At 39.1% G+C, this 22,595-nt stretch overlaps 1 protein-coding gene across 1 annotated transcript in view; it reads right to left on the reverse strand.

Annotated features, from left to right (window-relative positions):
- Positions 1-3,720: 3,720 nt before the first annotated feature.
- KLHDC1 (kelch domain containing 1) overlaps positions 3,721-22,595 on the reverse strand; it is a 51,667-nt gene continuing 32,792 nt past the window's right edge. The window contains exons 9-13 of the mRNA XM_082735209.1: positions 21,495-21,607; positions 19,547-19,619; positions 14,492-14,576; positions 12,778-12,830; positions 3,721-4,144 (exon numbers count right to left, since the gene is read on the reverse strand). Of these exons, the coding sequence (XP_082591335.1) occupies positions 4,021-4,144; positions 12,778-12,830; positions 14,492-14,576; positions 19,547-19,619; positions 21,495-21,607 (448 nt within the window). The 3' untranslated portion in view covers positions 3,721-4,020. The remainder of the gene's footprint in view (positions 4,145-12,777; positions 12,831-14,491; positions 14,577-19,546; positions 19,620-21,494; positions 21,608-22,595) is intronic.

The raw sequence follows: 22,595 nt of genomic DNA on the forward strand, positions 1-22,595 counted from the left end.
GATTGGAACAATGAAAGGATGCCTCCTCTCACAGCTACTTTCCAACACCACACTGGACTGTCCTCACTAGTAATTACCTGTGTAGGAAATCCTAAAAGAATTATTCTGGCACATCCAGACAATGGGATATCATTCACTGCTAAAAAGAAAGGAGCTATCTTTTCAAGCCCTGAAAACATACAGAGGAAATTTAAATGCTTATTGCTACTGAAAAACACCAACTTGAAAAGGCTACATACTATATAATTCCAACTATATGACTGTGGAAAAGGCAAAACTATGGAGTAAAAAGATGTGGTTGCCAGGGGTTAGTGGGGAGGGAGAAATGAATGAACAGAGCACAGACCAATTTTAGGGCAGTGAAATGATTTTATATGCTACTATAATGGAAGCTACATGCTGTTACACATATGTCTAAACCCGTAGAATGTATATCACCAAGAGCGAACCCTAATATAAACTTTGGATTTCCAGTGTGTCTTAGCTTGGCTGCTATAACAAAGTATCACAGACTGGATGGTTTGAAAAACAGACATTTATTTCTCCTAGTTCTAGAGACTGGGAAGTCCAAGATCAATGTGCTGGCAGATTGGATTCTAGGTGGGGGTCCTCCTCCTGGCTCACAGATGGCTGCCTTCCCATTGCCTCCTCTTTGCCCCTTCTTAGAAAGACAATAACCCCATCATGGGATTACCCATGATTACCCATCCTTACCCTCACGACCTCATCTAATCCTATTTACCTCCTGAATACCCCACCTCCAAATACTACACTGACTGAGGATCAGAGTATCAACATATGAATTTGGGGGAAACATGAATATTCAGTCTGTAACAGGGTGATAGTAAATATTCTTGCTGTTCCCACGCGCTGGACTGTGTGAAAACCTCATCGAACCGGAAATTCCCATACAATCACATTAATACAATGAAAAAAAAGTGTGTGCACGTCTGTTCACACACACACAAGGTGGGCAGAGAGCATAACGCTTCTTAAAACTGCTTTTCTTTTGAAATGCTCTGATGTCAAAAAATTTTAACTTGTCAGATAGTATATACTATCCTGAAAATTATTCTCTTAGTTTATACTATTTCTCTCATACACACATACAATATAAATGTATTAGTGAAAGCATTACTTTGTGCCCAGAGAGAAGGCACAAAGTTCTAAAGAATAATTTTATACTTCTGTCCAAAGGCTAATCATTTTTTAAAGGTGTGTGCGCAAAGATACTATTTGGGAAAAAATGTACCCTAACTTTGATGTGTTATGGACTATATCATACTAAAGATGGTAATACTCAAATGAATTATTCCCGACAATGGGAAGAATTTCCCGAGAATATCCATAATATAGATGGCCGGAAATCTTTTCCCTTGAGAACCAGATTAGAAACCTATTCTGTGAACCGTCTGAAAAAAAACAAACCCCAAAACCTCTCAACCCCTGCAGAGCTGTTTTTCAAACAGGGAGCCTGTGATGGGAGCTCAGAGAGGAAGTTAGGAGGTGTTGCTGTCTTGCTGCTGGGGAGATCAGCAGCACAAAAGTTGACAGTAAAGCATCAGCTGGAGAGAAGTGAGGAATTAACACTGCTTGGCTTTGAGACTTCAAAACAATTCTGGTTTAAGCCAACTTTTGGAGCTTGAAGGTAAAGATCAGAATGTTCTGCCCTTCCTACTAATGGGGCTCCTACCTCAGGACATACAAGTACTCAAAGCAGCAAAGTATATTAAGTCAAAAGTTTTGTGTGCCACAGATGATAGATTTCTGTTGAAGCTTAAGTGATAGTTTATTTTGAGGGGCTAATCCAACTTTTAACCTTCTAAGTGCGGTCCACATACACAACGGGATATTACTCAGCCATCAGAAAGGATGAATCCCCAACTTTTGCCATCAACGTGGATGGAACTAGAGGAGATTATGCTGAGTGAAATAAATCAGGCAGAGAAAGTCAATTATTATATGGTTTCACACGTAAGGAATAGCACGGAGAACATTAGGAGAAGGAAGGGGAAAATGAAGGGGGAAGAATTGGAGGGGGGAGATGAACCATGAGAAACTATGACTCCAGGAAACAAACCGAGGGTTTTAGAGAGGAGGAGGGTAGGGGGGATGGACAAGCCCGGTGATGGGTATTAAGGAGGGCACATATTGATTGGAAGACTGGGTGTTATACACAAACAATGAATCATGGAACACTATATCAGAAAGCAATGATGTACTGTATGGTGACTAATATAACATTTTTTTTTTTAAGTAAATCATTTCAAACCGGAAGTGCTTTTCTAAGAGGCTACAGAAGGCATCTGAATAATCTAGAATTTAAATTCACATGATCCACATTTTAAAAGATGTTCATTCCATTCACTTTCATCTATCACTGTTGAATAGGTTTTGATATTTTTCCCTTAAAAATGCTGATAACAGAAGTTCATATAATAATTAATTCTAAGATGTATATTGCCTGATTCGTTTTCTAAATCTGTTATTCAGCCTAAAAATAGTAAAGAAAATTAAAAAAAGAAAACTTACACTGAAATATTGTTTGCACCATCAACTCTAGTGACTGGTTCACACTAATGAAACTAGGAAAATAGTATATCTATATAGTTCATATAATAAATAAAATGTAAGCACAAAGTATTTCAATACATAAATAAAAGCTTTACACATCCAAAATATGGTGTGTATATATATATATATATATATATATATAAAATATATCTGTAAAATTTAATTAGCTACTATAATTATTATAAATTACATATTATTTCAATATAGAAATATATTCTCTCTAATGTTTTAAATTTTAGGGATAATTTGAATGGTGCTGTTATGGAGAATAATTTCATGTACTAAGCTTTTTAATAATTCATTGTTATTAGTAATTCAATGGAAGGGTATAACTGATAATATGAGTAATTTCTTAATTATGGCAAAAGTACTGGTTGAAGGAATATAAAGACAAAGACAGTGGGCCATTTCCGTAGAAGCAGTTAATACTGACAGTTAATAGAAAGAGAACATATTTCCAATACGGTGGGTCTTTGAGGACCAGCTCTGTAGGATGGTATGGGCCGAATAGTAGGGTTTCTATGCAGGCAAATTATTAGGTGACCATCTCATTTCATTACTTACAGAAACTACTTTAGGAGAATTCTTCCAAGGCAACAATGTATTTTAATGTGTCTGGAAAGTTAATATATCTACTGCTTCTCAATATTTCAAAGTCTGTATGATAAATATACCTCCACTTTAGATATTTTAAAACATATATCTACCAATTTGGACAAATTAATGACTTACGGGTAATGGAGAGATAGTTGAAGACATTTATTCTGCTCCTCAAGTAAAGGTAGGAAAAGTTATGGTGATGTTTAACGAGAGACTTTGCTAGGTAAGCACTGAAGGGCAGGAGGCCAGTACTGAACACATACTAGTGTTTGCCCATTTTATCATTTTGCCCAGATGGATCAGTTATTCAGGGAGATGTTTTTAAATAACGGGGCTATTTAATGAGAAGCTGTAGATAATTTTAAAGTGGCTTGAGAAAATCCATTCTTTCTGAAAGTTGATGTATAGTGTTTTTATCTATCTATCTATCTTTTATTATGTTGGGGGATTTCTACAGTCCTTGGGTTATTATCTCATTCTTGTCAAATTCATATAAACTTTCCAGTAAAGAGTACACCGTGAGTTAAAAATCTCTTACAACTGTACTTACTTTCAGAAAGTATATTTCTTCCTACAGCTTATTAGGAAATTAGTTTACAAATATAAATATAAATTAATTTTCCATTCACATCTTATTCCCATATATTCCATGACATATAATCACTTTAACATAGCATTTTTGCTTCAGATTTTATCTTCTAAATAAAGCCTCCAATTTGGGGGGTAAATATACAGTCTGATTAAAATGTTTACACATGTTAAATATATAGAGTATATAACAATTTAATTGCTAGTGATCCACTGATACTTATTTTCTGTTTCTTCTTTTTGGGCTCTTTGTTCTTCTCAGTGATTTGCTGCAGTCCAAAATGTTATTTTTTTGACTACTTGTTGCAGAAGTTTAGGAGGTAATAAAGATATCTGACTTTCTAAAATTAAAGCATTTTTGCCAATGCAGTCAAGGCATGACCTGTAAACAAAACATAACAGAATTGTTAGTTTTTGAACCTGAAGTTATAAAATATTTATAGGTAAGTATTCTTCATAAAAATGATTATAAAATTTTTACATGATAATGTATTTCCTCTGTATTGTTTGGAACATGAGAAGATACACGTTCTTCCCAGAACACCACAGTAATTACGTATTTTTATAGCATAGAGGCCATATCTGGCCAAAATCCAATAGAAACAGAAATTATAATTTACCATGGACCGTGCGTAATGTTATTTAAGCAGAAAAGACTCAGACTTAATATCAAAGCAGTGTAGTCTATAGCAGATGTTTTAACATTTATCCTTCCAGTCCAATAATCATTTAATCTTCTCTGAGAACTAATCTTTTTCTTCTATCACCCCAAGATGAATTATCTAATAACCATTTTTATGCCGCAGGACCCGGTCCTCCTCCTTCCCCATTCTGTAACTCACTGCACTGGCACACTCCACTTACACTGACCCAGGGAGAACAGGTCTGAGGAGAGGAATGAAGGGAACAGCAATATAGAAAGAGCCCAAGAGAGACCACCTAAGGTCCACCCTTTCTGGGTACCTCGTTCACTTGTTGCCTTTGATTCTCCTAGACAGTGTGTTCTTCCAAATACAGTTCCCTTTTTATCTTCAGCTATGTTAAAGAGGATTTCATATTTTAAAACCAAGAGAAACTTGCTTGTGAACTATCAAGAAAGCATCTATTTCAATGGATAAACTTTTTTTTAAAAGATTTTATTTATTTATTTGACAGACAGATCACAAGTAGGCAGAGAGGCAGGCAGAGAGAGAGGAGGAAGCAGGCCCCCTGCTGAGCAGAGAGCCCCGATGTGGGGCTCCATCCGAGGACCCTGGGATCATGACCTGAGCCTAAGGCAGAGGCTTTAACCCACTGAGCCACCCAGGTGCCCCAATGGATAAACTTTTAATCAAAAAGGTAAGTAAATCTTTTTAAAACCTTGTAAAGATAGATTCACTTGATTCTGCTGTAGGTAACCCCAGTTGTAATTTTATAAGGACTTACACTCTAGATATTTCAATCTTCTTCCTTACTTTCATGAAGCCTTTTTTCTCTACCCTGTGACAACTCTAAGGAGAATGAAAAGCAAATGACACAAATCCTACACTTGACTTAAACTTAACTTAACCACTCTGGTAACACAAGAACTCCTGCACCCCTACCACGACCATGGGGAGGTGGAGTGGAGAGTCAGATGGACTCCGTCATTACTGTTCATTCACTGACACAACAAGTATTAATTTGTGTACACAACTTAGGAAGAGGAAGCCCAATTTTGAGGAAACCCCCATTTCAACTTTTTTTTTTTCAAGATTTTATTTATTTGAAACACAGAGAGAAAGCATAAAGGGAGAAGGGAAGGAGCAGACAGAGAGGGAGAAGCAGATTCCCTGAGCAGGGAGCCTGATGCTGGGGCTCCATCCCAGAACCCTGGGATCATGACCTGAGCCAAAGGCAGATGCTTAACTGACTGAGCCACCCAGGGCCCCCCGACTATTTCACCTTCCAAGGAGATTACAATTTAGTGAAGATAAACAATGTTGTGACTAGGATAACATGAAATTTCCATGCCAGGTACAGGATTCTAGGGGACTCAGAGAGAAAGAATAACCAGGACAATTGCAGCAAGGAAAACCTTCCAGATGGAACGTCCAAGCTGAGACCCTGAGGGTCTCAACAAATAAAAGTATTCCATGATAGAGGAACCACACCTGCAAAGCCCTAGAAATGAGAAATAAGATTTATTACAGAAACTGCAACTGAGAGGTTCAAATATAGCTCTGGCAGAGTATGAGGGGTCAGGGGACATGCGAAGAAATGAGGTACAGAGATCCATGGAGGCTGGGAACATCATGGTAAGGAATCTGCAGTTTGTCTAAGGGCATCACAGTGTAAAATGTGCATTTGCCTTGATCCACCAACATCCTTTGTAGGAATTTCCTCCTGAGAAGATATGCAAGTTTTCCAAAAGCATATACAAGAATATTATACACATAATTTTTTATAATAGCTCCAAATTTTAGATATCCTGAATACATATAAATAGACTAGTAAGTAAATTATAACTTCCACGAAATAGAATACTGTATAGCCATTACAAACATAAATGTAAATCTGTAACTCACTGAATGATTATATATCTACATAAAATATGCCCACAATCTGAGTTTCAAAAGCAGACTATAAACAGGAGGCATAATCTGACCCTTTATACCCAAGTGAGTGCGTACACACACACCCTGTGTATACTGCTTTCGCTAAGGTTTGAGGGACTTCTTAGCATGGTTAAATCAACAACATTTTTCATTTTAAAGTGTGGAAGGAGAAACATCAAACTGCTAACAATGATCATTGTAGCTAACAGCTTTTTTTTTTTTTTAACCATATATTTTTTCATATTGTATGAGTTTTCTTGGTAGACACATTTTATTTTTTATCAGAATAATTAACAGGTATTTTAAAACTATGTATGTAACGGCGTGCGTGTACGATGCGCAGGACCCCCCAGATCCATCCGATCAGGTCAGTTCTCTGAGAGGAGGAACCGCGGCGCACCCATCCTAGCCGTCTTTCTTTCCCCCACTGTCTCAACACCGTAAGTGCTAATGTCTTCTGACTGAAATTTTTAAAAATAAAAAGAGGGCTCTGGCTGCGCTGCCGGCGGCAGGTTGTGGTGGATATGCCTCACACTAAGCCACTCAATTCCCGCTGGTTTAGTTTTAGATTCAAGGCTTTTAAAACAAAGACTTTTTAAAAGTCACCTCCACACCCGAGGTGGGGCTCCAACTCACAACGCCAAGGTCAAGAGTCGGGGCTCCACCGACCTGAGCGAGCCAGGCGCCCCTTTTGCGGTCTAGCTCCGGTGCTGGCCTCAGGGAGATGCAGTGCTGGGGCGGAGGGTGCCCCGGAGAAGCCCGCGGGGGGCCGCCTCGGTCCCAGCCGCCGACACCGGCGCCGGCGGCCTGCGCTCCCGGTTACCCGCGTCTCTCCGCCGGGCCCTCTTCCCCACCACCGCTCCCCGCCCTTCCGAGCTCCGTGCTTTCTGGAGCAGCGGCCACACGGCCAACACCCTGCCCGCGCCGGCTTCCTCGCTCTAACTGCTCTCTCGGCCGCGGCTCCGCGCAGCCTTCCGGAGAGGAGCGCAGCCCGCCCGCGCCTCGGCGAGCGCCGTCCAGGGGCTGCGGCCGCTGCTCGCGCTCCTCGGCGGCCCCGGGGCCGCGTCCCTCCGCCGGCCGGGCTCGCCTCTGTTAACCGATTGCTTCTCCCCCAGGGACTTCGTGTGGAAAACCCGTTTGGTCTTCCGAACCTCACTCAGGACAGAGCCGCCTCCGAGATCTTCCACGTCCACCCTCTCCTGAAGAGAGACCGGAGGGAGCAGGCTCCCCGCTGCGCAGAGAGCCCGAGGCGAGGCTCGATCGCCAGACCCCGAGATCGCCACCTGAGCCGAAGGCAGAGGCTTAACCACCCAGGCGCCCCCGGCTTTACCTGCTTTTGCTGCCCGCCCAGTGCGTCTGCCCCCGCGGGCCTCGGTGCCACTCAGCTCCCACTGGGGCGGACTCGGCGCCCCGTCCTTCCCGCGCGGCCCACCCCGCAGCCTAGTGCGGCTGCAGCGGAGCCTGTGTGGGCTGACCTGCCCTCCCGGCCCGTTCTCTTCAGCCTCGGCGGGGCCGCGCGTGCTCGGCTGTGCGACGGGGTCCTCGACCACACCTTCTCCAAGCCACCGCGGAAGGGATCTCCAGTCTTCCCCGCACCTCTTACCTTCGTATGTCACCTGTCCTCCTTCCCCGACGACCTCACTACCAACTACAACTTTCTCAGCGCCCTGTCCCCCACGCCTCGGCCAACAAATTCCTCTGCCTTTATATTCCTACTTCCCTCATTTTAAAGCATTCTTTCCTCAACAACTGATTCAGTTAGCTGCTGACTAAAATCCATCTTCTCAAGACCCTGCTCTGACAATTTTTCCTTCATTTTCTTGCGCTTCCAACAACTGGCTGCTGCTTCCCAGCATATAAACAAATACAGTCACCTTTCAACAGCGACAGGGTTAGGGGCACCCAGGTCCCATGCAGCAGAAAATCCACACATAACTTTTGACTCCCCCCAAACTTAATTACTAATAGCCTACTGTTGACTGGAAACTTTATGGATAACATACTCAGTTAATATACATTTTGTATATGTTATATACTGTATTCTTACAATAAAGGAAATGGGGAAAAAAGAAATGTTACTAAGAAAATCCTAGGAAGGGGCGCCTGGGCGACTCAGTCCTTAAGCGTCTATCTTTAGCTCAGGTCATGATCCAAGGGTTCCTGGGGTCGAGCCCCACATCAGGCTCCTTGCTCAGCCTGCTTCTCCCTCTCTCCCTCCCCCTGCTTGTGTTCTCTCTCTCGCTGTGTGTGTGTGTGTCTCTCTCTCTGATAAGTAAGTAAAATCTTAAAAAAAAAAAAAAAAAAAAAAAAAAAAGGGAAGGGCGCCTGGGTAGCTCAGTGGATTAAACATCTGCCTTCCACTCAGGTTATGGAGATCAAGTTCCGCATCCACTCCCTGCTCAGTGGAAAATCTGCTTCTCCCGCTCTCCCTCTGACCCTTTCCACTGCTCATTCTGTCTCAAATAAATAAAATCTTTTTTTTTTTTAAGATTTTATGTATTTATTAGTCAGAGAGAGAGAAGGAGAGCGAGCACAGGCAGACAGAATGGCAGGCAGAGGCAGAGGGCGCAGCAGGCTCCCTGCCGAGCAAGAAGCCGGATGTGGGACTCGATCCCAGGACTCTGGGATCATGACCCGAGCTGAAGGCAGCTGCTTAACCAACTGAGCCACCCAGGCAACCCTCAAATAAATAAAATCTTAAAAAAGAGAAAATCCTAGGGAAAAGAAAACACATTTACAGTGTTGTGTGGATTTATGGGGGAAAGCCTGTGTACAAGTGAACCTGTGCACCTCAGAGGTGCTGTTCAAGGGTCAACGTATTCCTCACTCTTCCTGTAGCCTTGGTGCTGCTTGGGAGAAATGATCCTTGTGATCATGGCCAAACACCACAGCACTTTTAGATCCAGATATTCTGTGACCTCTTTACAGTTAGTAGTCTCTCTGTCTTCAGTTCTTTCCTCCCTCCATTTTTCATTTCTCATTTCCAGTATCTCCTGGCAGTATCTCCTGGTTCACCTTTCACTTCCCTGGTTATTCTCTTGTGCCTCTTTTCCTCTAACTCCTCAGATGTTGAGTTCTTAGCACTCAGTTGTTGGCTTCATCCTTCTTTTTTTTTTTTTTTAAGATCTTATTTATTTATTTGACAGACAGAGATCACAAGTAGGCAGAGAGGCAGGCAGAGAGAGAGAGAGGAGGAGGAAGCAGGATCCCTGCAGAGCAGAGAGCCCGATGCGGGACTCGATCCCAGGACCCTGAGATCATGATCTGAGCCGAAGGCAGAGGCTTTAACCCACTGAGCCACCCAGGCACCCTGTTGGCTTCATCCTTACTCTTAAAATTCTTCTTGGGCAGAACTAGCACACGCCCATTTATAATTCAGTGATTCTTTTTTTTTTTTTTTTTAAGATTTTATTTTACTTATTTGACAGAGAGAGTACGCACTAGTAGGCAGAGTGGCAGGCAGAGGGAGAAACAGGCTCCCCACTGAGCAGAGAACCAGATGTGGGACTTGATCCCAGGACGCTGGGATCATGACCTGAGCCAAAGGCAGGTGCTTAACTGATTGAGCCACCCAGGCACCCCATGATTCTTTTTTTAAAGTAGGCTCCCTGCACCAACATGGAGCTTGAACTCATAACTCTGACATGAGGACCTGAGCTGAGATCACGAGTTGGATGCTTAACCAACTGAGCCACCCGAGGGTCCCTGTCCTCCAATGATTCTTTATGTCTATCACAGATATCTCTCCATATACTTATCTAGTTAATGAATAGCTCCATTAAAGATGCCATAAGTACTTCAAGCTCAAAAGGTCCCAAACCAAATTCATCTTTCTAAGCCATCCCACCTTCATACTCAAACGCATCTTCATAGACTCCCTATTACTAATTTTTCCCTCTTCTTTTCCTACCAAGCCCATTCTACCTCCATCCCTTCTCCAGCCCCATGGCCACTTTCAAGATCAGTCCCACACTTTGTGTTTGACCCTGTAAGACTCTATTAACTTTCCTTACACAGTCATATAACCCTCTAATCTCTTATCCACATTGTTCTCAAAGGAGCTTTCTTTTTTTTTTTTTTAAAGATTTTATTTATTTGTCAGAGACAGAGGGAGAGAGAGCGAGCGAGCACAGGCAGACAGAGAGGCAGGCAGAGGCAGAGGGAGAAGCAGGCTCTCTGCCGAGCAAGGAGCCTGATGTGGGACCCAATCCCAGGACCCTGGGATCATGACCTGAGCTGAAGGCAGCTGCTTAACCAACTGAGCCACCCAGGCATCCCTCAAAGGAGCTTTCTTATTTGTAATATGATCATCTCATTCATCTGCTCCAAATTTTTCAGTGGTTCTTGATCTCCCACAAGATAATGTAAACTCATCTGCATGAAACACAAAGGCTCTAGATGATATAAGGTTTCTGATTTCTTGTCCAACTCCCTACCTCATGCATATGTCTAGGAACGCTCAAGAATTCAGTTTCCAGAACATATATATTTGTGTATCTTGTACTAACACCCTTGCACTGCTTGTTTGTAGCAAACTGTCTCAAACTTTTCCTCTTCTGCCAAGATTCCCCTAGCCCTCACCATCTTAACCACATGGGTAGAAGGTCTTCTTTGTCAGTAGTCCTATTAACTTCGTATATGCTTCTCTTAAAACAATTTTATTTTTCTTTTACAGTTGTTGAACACCTGCCTTCTATATTACTAGCAATTTAAGGAAAAGAGCATGACTTTTCACTTCATAGTATAGTGCCTTCCCATGGCAGGCACTTGAATACTATATTGTTTGGTCCTTGCGTAGAAAGAACTTACAATCTACTTAGTGAAAGTAGTTATGTTCACAGCAAAAGTTAAGTAACAATACAAGACAGTATAATCATGACATCTGCACTTTAGAACTATGGGGCACCTAGGTGGCTCAGTAGGTTAAGCCTCTGCCTTTGGCTCAGGCCATGATCTCAGGGTCTTGGGATCGAGCCCCGCATCGGGCTCTCTGCTCGGTGGGGAGCCTGCTTCTCCTCCTCTCTCTCTTGCCTCTCTGCCTCTCTGCCTACTTGAGATCTGTCTGTCAAATGAATAAATAAAATCTTTAAAAAAAAAAAAAGAACTATGTTGGGGTCTTCCAAAAATTCCTAAGTTCAGGCCATGCCCCAGACAAATTAAATCATAACACATGGGCGGGGAACACAGGCATTAATACTTTTTGAAGTTCCCTATGAGATTATATAACATGCAGTCACAGAAGGAACCATTGCAGAAATAGAAGGAGGGGTTGGTCTCTCTCTCTCTCTCTCTCTCAAATAAATAAAATCTTTAAAAAGCAAAACAAAAACGGAACAAACTTGGTCACTGAGCAACTTCTACTTCACTCAAATCCTTCCTCCTGACCCTCACAAGAAGAAATGGGATTTTTTTTTTAAAGATTTTATTTATTTATTTGACAGAGAGAGAGAGAGAGATCACAGGTAGGCAGAGAAGCTGGCAGAGAGAGAGGGGGAAGCAGGCTCCCCACTAAGCAGAGAGCTCAACGAAGGGCAGGATCCCAGGACCCTGGGATCATGATGTGAGCTGAAGGCAGAGGGTTTAACCCACTGAGCCACTCAGGCACCCCAAGAAATGGGATTTTTTTTTTCACTATCTTCCAACTAAACCTCGAGAATTTAAAGCAAGAATGTATGAGCGAAGACATCGTAAGTCACACCACCAATTTAATAACAGCTTTGGTGTTAAAAAAAAAAAGAGAGAGAGAGAAATTCTACTAAATTAATTGCATATATATGTGTGTCTATTATTGGACACACTCTGATTTCAGAAAAGTTAAAATATGAAATATTTCAGGCTTAGAATCAAGGAAATATAGTAAGTTTAATATTCCCATATAAAAAATATGCTTGTACTATATATTTTAATTTTTAAAAATCACATTGGTGTATGGTTCACTATTGTAAGTTTGATTATACTTTTAGGAAGATATAAACATTTTCCTAAATTCAAATCATAAACTACTTGAAAAGTTATCACACTTCTCAAAAAGGAAGATGAAAGAAATTATCATATCTTAATAGCATATACATATCATATCTTTTTTAAAAAAATATTTATTTATTTGACAGACAGAAATTACAAGTAGATAGAGGCAGGCAGAGAGAGAAGGGGAAGCAGGCTCCCCACTGAGCAGAGAGCCCGAAGTAGGGCTCAATCCCAGCAACCTGAGATCATGACCTGAGCCGAAGGCAGAGGCTTTAACCCACTGAGCCACCCAGGCACCCCCTACTTATCGTATCATAATAGCATATAATTATATGCTATTATACCTTAATATAATATATTAATATTTATTTTATATATATAGCATATACTAATAAGATATAATTTCTTTCATCTTCCTTTATATATATGTATATTTGTATATAGCATATATATATATAATGAATTTACTTACCTGAATAGTGAATAAGGCTGTGTTTGAAAGATCAATAAATCATTACAGTGGCCCTAATCAACATAAAAAAAGAATTATCAAGGTGTTTAAAAGAATAAAAATGCATTAATAATTTAATATTTTTATTTTGTAACTGTAAAAGAAATTATAAGCACAAATAAATCTCTCCCCCTAGTTATTCATACACACACACACAAACCATACATATACACACACTTGCTAGCCAAACAAACTTTGGTAGGCCGCTACCATTTCTCAGTGACCAAGTTTTTACCTAACCACAACATATACAACTGCAAATTTAAAATTCAGATACATGTTTTTCTCTTAGAACAATGAGCTCAAAATGAGAAAAGTAGTGATTTTCAAGCTTTTTTGTTTTTAAGGATAACTTTTCTCTTCCAAATGACTCTTACTTTAAAATCTCTTTATCTTGTCTCTATTTTCCAAATGGTCCCAGGAGTCCCTGGGAATTCTTCATTTGGAAATCTCAGATCCCAGAAGATTTTTTGAATAATGATTCTCTCATCTAAAACTTAATGTGGAAGAATCAACAGAAAAATGTCCCTAATCCTTTCAAATAAGCCTTTAGAAATTCATAATTTATGATCATGATTTTAATCAGGATTCCTGTTTTAATGATAAACTGTATCCTACCAATTTCTAGTGCCAAGAAAAAGAAGACAAACCACAAAATTCGCTTTTCAATATTTAAAAGTCGTGGTTTTAATCTTTTGTTGAAACACTGAATTCTCACCCAAAGAAAGTTCTCAGACTTTCAATGTATGAAACGTTTAAATTGGAGGCTTCAAAACTGTAAAGTAAACCAAATCCCCTGGAGAGAAGCCAGCTCATTTCAGGGTTCGCCACTTGGCAGGCACAACTCTGGAGATAACTATGTCTAGAAAGATGTCAGGGAGAGTGCTGGCACCAAAATGGCTGGATTCTGGCTGGTGCCTCCTGTCCCTGCCAGTTCTGAGTCCCGCTGTTCCCAGATGTCCTACACAAACCAGAGCAACCAGTCCTGAGCTACTGTCCCATCACAACACAATAGGAGCGTGGCTACCTTGCTCTGAAATTCCCAAGGTGCAAGGAGTGAAAGAACAATACTCTCCAAATGCTTTTCATTTATTTATTTGACCTTAGTTTTATCAAATTTTAAAACTGCAATGCTTTACTCTTAAATATAAGGTGGGTAAAGCTGTGGCAAAAGACACATAAAGTAAAAAGAAAGTACACTTAAAAATTTCAAGTTACTTTCTTCTTGATGGGAGAAGTTAGCATTGATTTTCCAGTTATTAGGTGAGGTACCAATTTCATGGGGACTTACTACTATACTTAGTAGTTTACATATACATTATATATATTCTTATGAAATATCAATTATAACTTGGAAACATTTTAATCTAATAAAATTGCAAACACCCATACTATCGTGAGACTCAGGAAAAGAAGGTCACCTTTTAAAAGCTCTTAATAACTTGGCTAATGAGGTTTGTCATTAGTCAAACTAATGAGTTTGATTTGTTAACTCAAAATATCCTGAAATACTTCACAAAAGCTACTCATTATGAAGATTAATCACACTATCAAGTAACATTTCATATTCTCCTATATTTGGCAATGTGGGAATATCAACAATTCTGCTGAATAGCCATTTAGTTAGAAAAACAAAACCACTCAGAGGAAATAGTTAGATGTGAAATTTTCTTACTGTATCCAAGGAAAGTAAATCATCTTTGCTCCCACCAAATACCATTATTTCATTTTCTTTCCCCAAACAGGCTGTATGCCATAACCTATAATTGAAAATTATAAGCAGAGTAAAATACTATGAAGAAGGAAACTATATATGACATATAAATCAATTTTAAACTGCACAACTTCACATTTAATCTATTTCAAAATGGGCATGATTGAATTTGAACTTTTGGCATATCCTAAAAGAGATTTTGAAGATTCCTCTAGAATCACTAAAGCATTAAATTCTCATTAAATCACATCAATTAAGGAGATGACCCCTAATAATTCTTTTCTATTATATCCCCCAACTTTTTTCTAGCCTCTTTATCTTATAGTTATTATCAGTGAAATAAAATTAATTAAAAAGGAACTGATCATCCTATTGCTGAAAAATGGAACTTTTCCCTAATTTTCTTATTATTATCTGCCACGTTCCTGTTTTCATCATTTTTGGCTTTTCTTTCCTGTTCTCTGTTCCCCATCCCCTAACAAACCCAAGTTGGCCATCCCTTCACGCTAACAGTGTCACACTACTTATCACTCTGGGCACAGAATACCAGAATTGTTCCTTATTTTTCTGTCTCTAGTCTCTCTCAGCTACACTTGGCTGTTAAATAATATTTCTGAAATGTTTTTAACCACGGACATGTCCTGATCAGGAAGCAACTGTGCCATTTTTCTCAGCCTCATATATATGATCAACAATTATTTCTTTTTCTCATAATTCTTAATTCTTGGCCCCTCCCCCTGCAATGAACCCTCTCTTCCTCCCAAGTTCATTATTTGCATCCCCTAAGAGAAAAGCTGATCTGTCTGTAGGCTTTTGCTCACCCCATTTCTTATGCTTAAGATGATAAGTCATTCTTTCAGGGCCTTAAGCACAGGTTCAAAATCTCCAGGAATCATCCAAATACCCAAACAAACCGGCTCGGTTACCCTCCCTGGTTAGCACCTTTGAAGATTTCCATGCTTATTTTATAATCTTCTGACTTACGACAGAAACTGCTCTATATACTACTTTAATTATCTGATGTGTGGATCTTCTAAAGGTCACACGTGAGGTCCTTAGATCAAAACTTGCCAGTGGTGTGCTGGAAGGAGCTTACCGGCTCGGTGAAACCAAGTCTCTGTCCAAATCCACGTTCAGTGCCATCTCAGTGGGAGCCTGAAATTGGCCATGGTGGGCACCAGCAAATACTACAAATTAGGGCTTTTTGTTTTGTTTTTCCTGGAAAGCAGTCATATAAGCCTTTACCAGCACACCACTGCAACTTGGGAAATCTAATTATATGCTTCTCCTTAAAAATGCCTAAATATGGTATTCTGCATCCAGTGGGGGGTCAAAAACTCTAATTAACAAAAGGAAATGCAAAAAAAAAACACTATAATGTATTCAATTATTAAATAAGTTATTTCGTAGGAGTAGAGCATCTAATGTTCTTTCAGAAATGGTCTGATAGTTCATAGTCATCTCCAATTTCATATAATTTAAAAAGCATAAACATATGTTTGATAAAATTCAGTACTTTGGGGAGCTCTAAATCTCAGGACAAAAAAGTACATGTAAAGTTCTCAATTTTAGAAGATAAATTGAGAATTTTACAAAGTCATTGCTTTGACTCTGAATTTTGATGACTTCCCTTAATAGACGAAATTATTGAAGCAACAGACACCCCAGTTACACATTATCACTTATTTTATTACCACATCACTTATTTTTAGGACATTCATCCTTTTCACTTAACTCCCACGAGTGCAAACAGTAGGATTATGCACAATTGGCTACATCAAGTACTTTCCTCAAACGATCACTCACACATTCAATGACAGTTGCACTCGGCACCCAGGATAGAACTGAGTCATAAGGGATTTTGTTTCGGAAATGCTCTGCCCAATTCTCCAACTTATATGTTAGAACATAAATTGATGTAAGTCTTCACTGACACCCAGATTATGGTGTGAGCTTGGGGACGAGGAATTGGATAAAGGAAATGGACTACAAGGAACATTTAATTTCTGGGAGAGGAAGGCCGTGTGTAACCTCGGCAACAATCATGGGATCCATCAGGAAGTACTGGAGGCTCCATAAGTCGATGCTATGTTAGACTTCTTCTATAGACATGTTATTAAAAAAGGTCCTTGCTGACAGCTATTTATCCAGGCAGTTAGATATGGCTAGAAAGATGGCCTTTCAACCACGCCTTGCTCTAAGATGCGATCTGGAGAAGAGAGTGCAATGCTACAAAATGATGGTTTTCGACCAGGGCTGATTTTGCCCCCAAAGGACATTTGCCAATATCTGAAATAGTTTGATTGTCACAACTCCAGATGTGTGTGTGAGGGGGGCACAGTACTACTAGGCTCTAGTGGGTGAAGGCAAAAAATGCCACTAAACACCCTCCAGGGCATAGGACACCCCTAGTAACAAAGAATAATTTGGTCCAAAATGTCAATTGTGCCGAGGTTGAGAAACCCTGCTGTAGGATTACAAGAGGAGAATTGGGCCATTTACATTTCAAATTATAACTTGAAACAGCACAAAATGTATTTAGATGTTAAGTAAATTCTCACTCATAAAAAATTAGTACACATACATATATATATATATGTTCTCCTTACACTAAACTGTATCCCACCTGTTCTCCTCCTCACCTCATACCTGAAGATAGATCTGCCTCTTTCTTATCTGCCTTAGGGAAACTCTGGCCTGGACTTCATCATCGAAGAACACTGGAAAGCCTTTCCTGCCTTGATTTTGGTGACATCTAGCTTGCAACCTGATGTTTGTCTATAGACTGATAGTTTATGTCCTCTCACAGCTGCTCTAAACTTATCACCTAAACATTCTAATAAAGCATATTATTTACATGACACATCAGCTGAATTCAAAGAAATTTCTTAACATAGCTCAGTTCTAACTAATATCATTATTAATAATAGTTGTGTTGCTCTAAATACTTATTAAGGATTGAGTTATAAAATAGGAGCAATTTAAAAATTAAACATATTCTTACTAACATTTTGGTCCAAAATTACTGCAGTCATACATTCAAACAACTGAAAGAGAACTAAGAGCTTTTCTAGTCCAACTCCCTCATTTCGCAGCATGAAGAAATTAATGCTCAGTTTCGTTAAGTGACTTTCTCAAAGCCAAAAAGCTAAGTAGTAGCTGAGCAAGGACTAGAACACTGGGTTCCCATATTTTAATATATAACTCTTTAAGTTAAAAAATGCATTTCAAAAGATCGAAATTGCTAAAATAATACATTTCAATGCATTTTTACACATGAAAATATAAGAATCATGTATGTAATTATGGTAAACTCTGTTTTATGCATATTAATATAAATATAGACACTGAAAGATATACAAATTCCTTTATGCCTTTATCTCAAGTAAGTTACTTGTCATTTATTAAACTTCTGAAATGCACATGACTCAGTTAACTTGACACTTGTATACATAATCTATAGCAAAAAAATTTCTGAAATACATTGCATGCAAAAGAGTAAAATCTATTACTAACTGTAATGATTATAATGTGTTGACTCTGAATTTCCTAAGAATTTATTTTTATTATACTATTCTCTCAAATTAGAAAAAAAAGTATTACAATTCTAATATGGTTTTCTTTGTACAGTTGACCCTTGAACAACACAGGGGTTGGGGCAGTGATACCCCCCAGAACTGAAGATTGACATACAATTTTTGGCTCCTCAAAACTTAAGTACTAATAGTTAACTGTTGCCCAGAAGCCTTACCAATAGCACAAATCCAATTAATACATATTTTGTATGTAATATGTATTATGTACTGTATTCTTACAATAAAGGAAGCTAGAGAAAAAAATTATAAAAAATGAGTAAATAAATAAAAAGCAAAATCAGACCTACAAATACAGAGAACAAAGTGATGACTGAGAGAGGAAAAGGGAGTGGGGAGGATGGGCAAAACAGGTAAAGGGGATTGGGAGATATAGGCTTCTGGTTATGGATGAGTAAATCGTAGGAATAAAAGGTACAGCATGGGAATACATCAGTAACACTGTAGTAGCATTGCATAGTGACAGCACCTACAACTGTGGTGAGCATAGGTTAATGTATAGAGCTGTTGAATCACCATGTTATACCCCTGAGACTAATGTAACATTGTGTGTCAATTACTCACATTTTAAAAAAGAGAATGTTATTAAGAAACTCATATGGAAGGGGCGCCTGGGTGGCTCAGTGGGTTAAGCCGCTGCCTTCGGCTCGGGTCATGATCTCAGGGTCCTGGGATCGAGTCCCGCATCAGGCTTTCTGCTCAGCCTGCTTCCCTCTCTCTCTCTGCCTGCCTCTCTGTCTACTGTGATCTCTGTCTGTCAAATAAACAAATAAAATCTTTAAAAAAAAAAAAAAAAGAAACTCATATGGAAAATACATGTATAGTACTGTGTTTATTTAAAAAAAAATGTATGTAGTAAGTGGATCCATGCAATTCAAACTTGTGTTGTCAAGGATCAATTGTAGTATGATCATATATTGTTTCTACAACTTTTACTCCATAATATACGACAAATAATTTACATGTCTTTTTTTAAAAAAACTCATATTAATGACTACATCAGTTAATTAAAATAATAATCTTCCATCTATTTGATCAACATTAAAGTAATCTTCTAATTAAATTGCAAAAAACCTCTTCTAAAAACAAATTACTAAAGCCAACCTCATCCTTGTCTACTTATCAAAAATATTAACATTATATGATACTTCCAATTTCTTAGCCTTTTCATATTATCAGGCAAGATTACATTTACATAAAAGTAACATTTTTAAGTATGCAAACATGGATGAAAACAGAATAGACCATATCTAACAATCAGACATAATTAAAATGATAACTACTTAGGTAACATCTAGCTTATTTGAAAGATATCTTTCTTGATTATTTACAATTTTAATGTCAAACACTATAAAATCAGTGCTATATTTTAATACTTCAGAAATTCTTAACTATTTTACTAGTCATTAACTTCTAGAGTTACCTGGGTCTTGTTTTAGGTAAGTGTGTAAGTTGTTTCCAACCATTTGTTATGACATTATAAATCCAACCGTCACCTGCAATTATGACAGTTCAGAAAGTAAGATTAGGTCTTTAGTATAAAATTTAAACTTTTTCCTATATGCTATATATGCTATATTTATATATGTACATATATATGTATAAATATGCTATATTTATACAACTGTCTTTTTTTGTGTGTATATGTATCTTCTCACAAAAATTTTCAGAGATATACACAGGTAGAATGACCATGATAATGCACTCTCACATACCCCAAATTCAACAACTATCCAGGTTTTGTCACACGTGCTCCATTTATCTCTTTTTTGTTATTCTTGTGGCTCAGTTACTCTAAAGCAAATCTTAGCTCTCCTGTCATTTCCCCCGTACATACTTCAGTAAACATCACTTTAAAAAATATATCGTTTACAGAACGACAATGCTGTTATCTCATTGCCACAATGCCATTATCATAGTCAACAAAATTAATTCTTGGTATCACGTAATACCCAGAAATTAAGCTGGGTCTGTACAGGAGGTCTCTGACTGGACTGAGTTAGGACAGGGAATTCCCCACATGTCCGTGACTAAAAACACCAAATAGGAATTAAAAACATTAAAGCTCAGGGTGCCGGGGTGGCTCAGTTTGTTGAGCAACTGCCTTCGGTTCAGGTCATGATCCTGGACTTCAGGATCGAGTCCCGCATTGGGCTCCCAGCTTCTTGGGGAGTCTGCTTCTCCCTCTGACCTTCTCCTCTCTCATGCTCTCTCTCAAATAAATAGTCTTTTAAATAAATAAATAATAATAATAAAAACATTAAAGCTCAAAAGACATGATATTAAACAACCCCTACTGAAACAAATAGATGTTAGTTTTTTATTAGACTCCAAATCTCTTTTAATTAAAAACCTTCAAATTGGAGAAGCATAATCATTTGCAATACTTAATACCCCTACTAGAAACTCCTCTGTTTCCCTAGCCAGCCTCTGGAATCCCTTTGTTGCTTGACAAATAGTTGATGATCAATAAATTGCTGTTGAAAAATAAAAAGTTGTTTCCAGATCCTATATGGAAGTGTATAAATCAGGTTTCTTATGAAAACCTCTCTAGTCATAGAAAACTGAGTTAAGAAAACACAAAACACCTAACATCAAACTAGAGCGTGGATATTCTTAAGTCATTTGTCTATCCTGATGCACAATTTTACTGCTGGAAAAACAAAAACAAAACCCCAGCATGACAAAACCACAGCCATTGGAATCAGCAATGACAGGAGTTTAAAGTTTCTGGCTAAGCACCTTCCTTTATAGTTCTGGAATAAAAAGAGGAGCAACTGGCCTCCCACCTTATATTTCCAGAGCCTTCTGGGGAAGACTGTTCTTCTAATCCCCATTCCAGGCTACAATGTAAGTATCTGGATCAAAAATCAGGAAGGCACAGAACCACAGAATATTACAGATGAAAGGGGCTTTAATTCATCTAGCTTCCCACCTTTCCTTTTCTATATACCTAGGAAACAGGAGAACGTGGAGAGCCAAAGGTACTAAAGCAAAGGGGTCTTCTAATTCTTTTTTTTTTTTTTTTTTAAGATTTTCTTTATTTATTTGACAGAGAGAGATCACAAGTAGTCAGAGTCAGGCAGAGAGAGAGAGGAGGAAGCAGGCTCCCTGCAGAGCAGAGAGCCTGATGTGGGGCCTGATCCCAGGACCCTGAGATCATGACCTAAGCCAAAGGCAGGGAGCCACATAGGTGCCCGGGTCTTCTAATTCTTAATGAAAGCATACAGTTGGGGATAAATGTAAACCAGAAAATGAAAGAAAGAGAGAAAGGAAGAAAGGGAGGAAGGGAGGAAGGAAACTTATGTATCAAATACACTTAAGAAAAAAGAATGAGGTAATAATTGTAGGCTAAACTTTAATTGACTTACTTAATGGAATATTGTCTGCACTTAGTCCACCAAATAGAAAAAGTTTATCATCAGCTATTGGTGTTAAAGTATGCCATGACCGATGTTTGGGGTTTTCTCCATTAACAGGAATCCTGTGGTAAGGGGGGAAAAAATCTAGTTACTGTGTTAGTCAAAATGAAAGTTTCCTCATACTTTTCTAAAAAGCTGCTTTTCCTATCTCCAGCTGCATTAAGATTAAGATTTCAAAAACATTCTTGGGGTGCCTGGGTGGCTCAGGTCAGGATCTCAGGGCTCTCTGCTCAGCAGGGAGCCTGCTTTCCCCTCTCTCGCTGCCTGCCCCTCTGCCTACTTGTGATCTGTCAAATAAATAAAATCTTTTTTAAAAAATTCTTTAATACTTAAATGAATTTAAACAATCTTTTCATTTAGTTCTATGCCACTTGGTCACAGAACACAAACTGAAAATTACAGTCAGTTCCCAGTGCGTGCTTCATATCATGTCGTTTAATCCATATAAGTTTTTAAGTTTTTCAACATAATTATTTTTTATGTCTGTAACTTTTTACTGTGGGCCCATGTTTAATTTTATATTTTTAGCTGATTTCCTCAAGGATATTATGGGATTTGGGTGCTGTTGCTTTTACTTTGGTTTACTTCCCTTACAATTTCCCAAAGCTTCTTTACCTGAAAATGCTAGCTACTCTAGCTTCAAAATAAAAGTATGCAGGGGCACCTGGGTGGCTAAGTCAGGTAAGCAGTTGCCTTTGGCTCAGGTCATGGTCCTAGAGTCCCAGGATAGAGGCCCATGTCAGGCTCCCTGCTCAGTGGGGAATCTGCTTCACCCTGTCCCTATGGTCCACCCCCCTCATTATCGAGCTTTCCCTGTATCTCTCTCTCAAATAAATGAATAAAATCTTTAAAATAAATAAATAAATAAAAATAAAATAAAAGTAGGTCTGGGTGGTTCAGTCGGTTAAGCGTCTGCCTTCTGCTCAGGTCATGATCCCAGGGTCCTGGGATTGAGCCTGGCATTGGGGTCCCTGCTCAGTGGAGAGTCTGCTTCTCCCTCTGCCTCTCCCCCAACCCACCCTGACTTGTGCTCTCTCACTCGCTCACTCT

This window comes from Mustela nivalis, assembly GCF_964662115.1.
Source record: "Mustela nivalis genome assembly, chromosome: 6".
Lineage (NCBI taxonomy): Eukaryota > Metazoa > Chordata > Mammalia > Carnivora > Mustelidae > Mustela > Mustela nivalis.